Source organism: Penaeus monodon, chromosome 20 (genome assembly GCF_015228065.2).
Source record: "Penaeus monodon isolate SGIC_2016 chromosome 20, NSTDA_Pmon_1, whole genome shotgun sequence".
In the NCBI taxonomy this organism is placed as follows: domain Eukaryota; kingdom Metazoa; phylum Arthropoda; class Malacostraca; order Decapoda; family Penaeidae; genus Penaeus; species Penaeus monodon.
The window spans coordinates 32,504,231-32,504,516 of NC_051405.1; the positions used below are offsets into that span (position 1 = coordinate 32,504,231).

The 286-nt window shown below is 61.9% G+C and overlaps 1 protein-coding gene across 1 annotated transcript in view; it reads right to left on the reverse strand.

Annotated features, from left to right (window-relative positions):
- The window catches only part of LOC119585774 (E3 ubiquitin-protein ligase lubel-like), a gene marked incomplete in the record, with an annotated part of 47,027 nt that overhangs the window by 27,767 nt on the left and 18,974 nt on the right, over positions 1–286 (reverse strand). Inside the window, 1 exon segment of the mRNA XM_037934486.1 lies at positions 51–203. Within this exon segment, the coding sequence (XP_037790414.1) occupies positions 51–203 (153 nt within the window).

Here is a 286-nt window from a genome sequence, read left to right on the forward strand (position 1 = left end):
GCCAATCAGCTTGTCTCCCCCTCCCACCTCCTCCCGCCCCCAAGACTCACCTGCGGCGGCGCCCAGATCTTCATGGTGAAAGGCTGATGCTGCTGCGGCTTGTTCAGCTCCTGAAGGGCCGCGTCAGCGTCGCCGTCGTTAGTCTCGAGGGCACGAACCACCTCCTGCCGCTGGAAGTTCCCGCGGGAGAGGATGTCGTTGAACTGTAGACGGGGGGAGGGGAGAGAGGGGAGGGGGGAGGTTGTAAAGGATGGCAGAGAGGGAGAAAGAGTAGAAAAGTATGGCA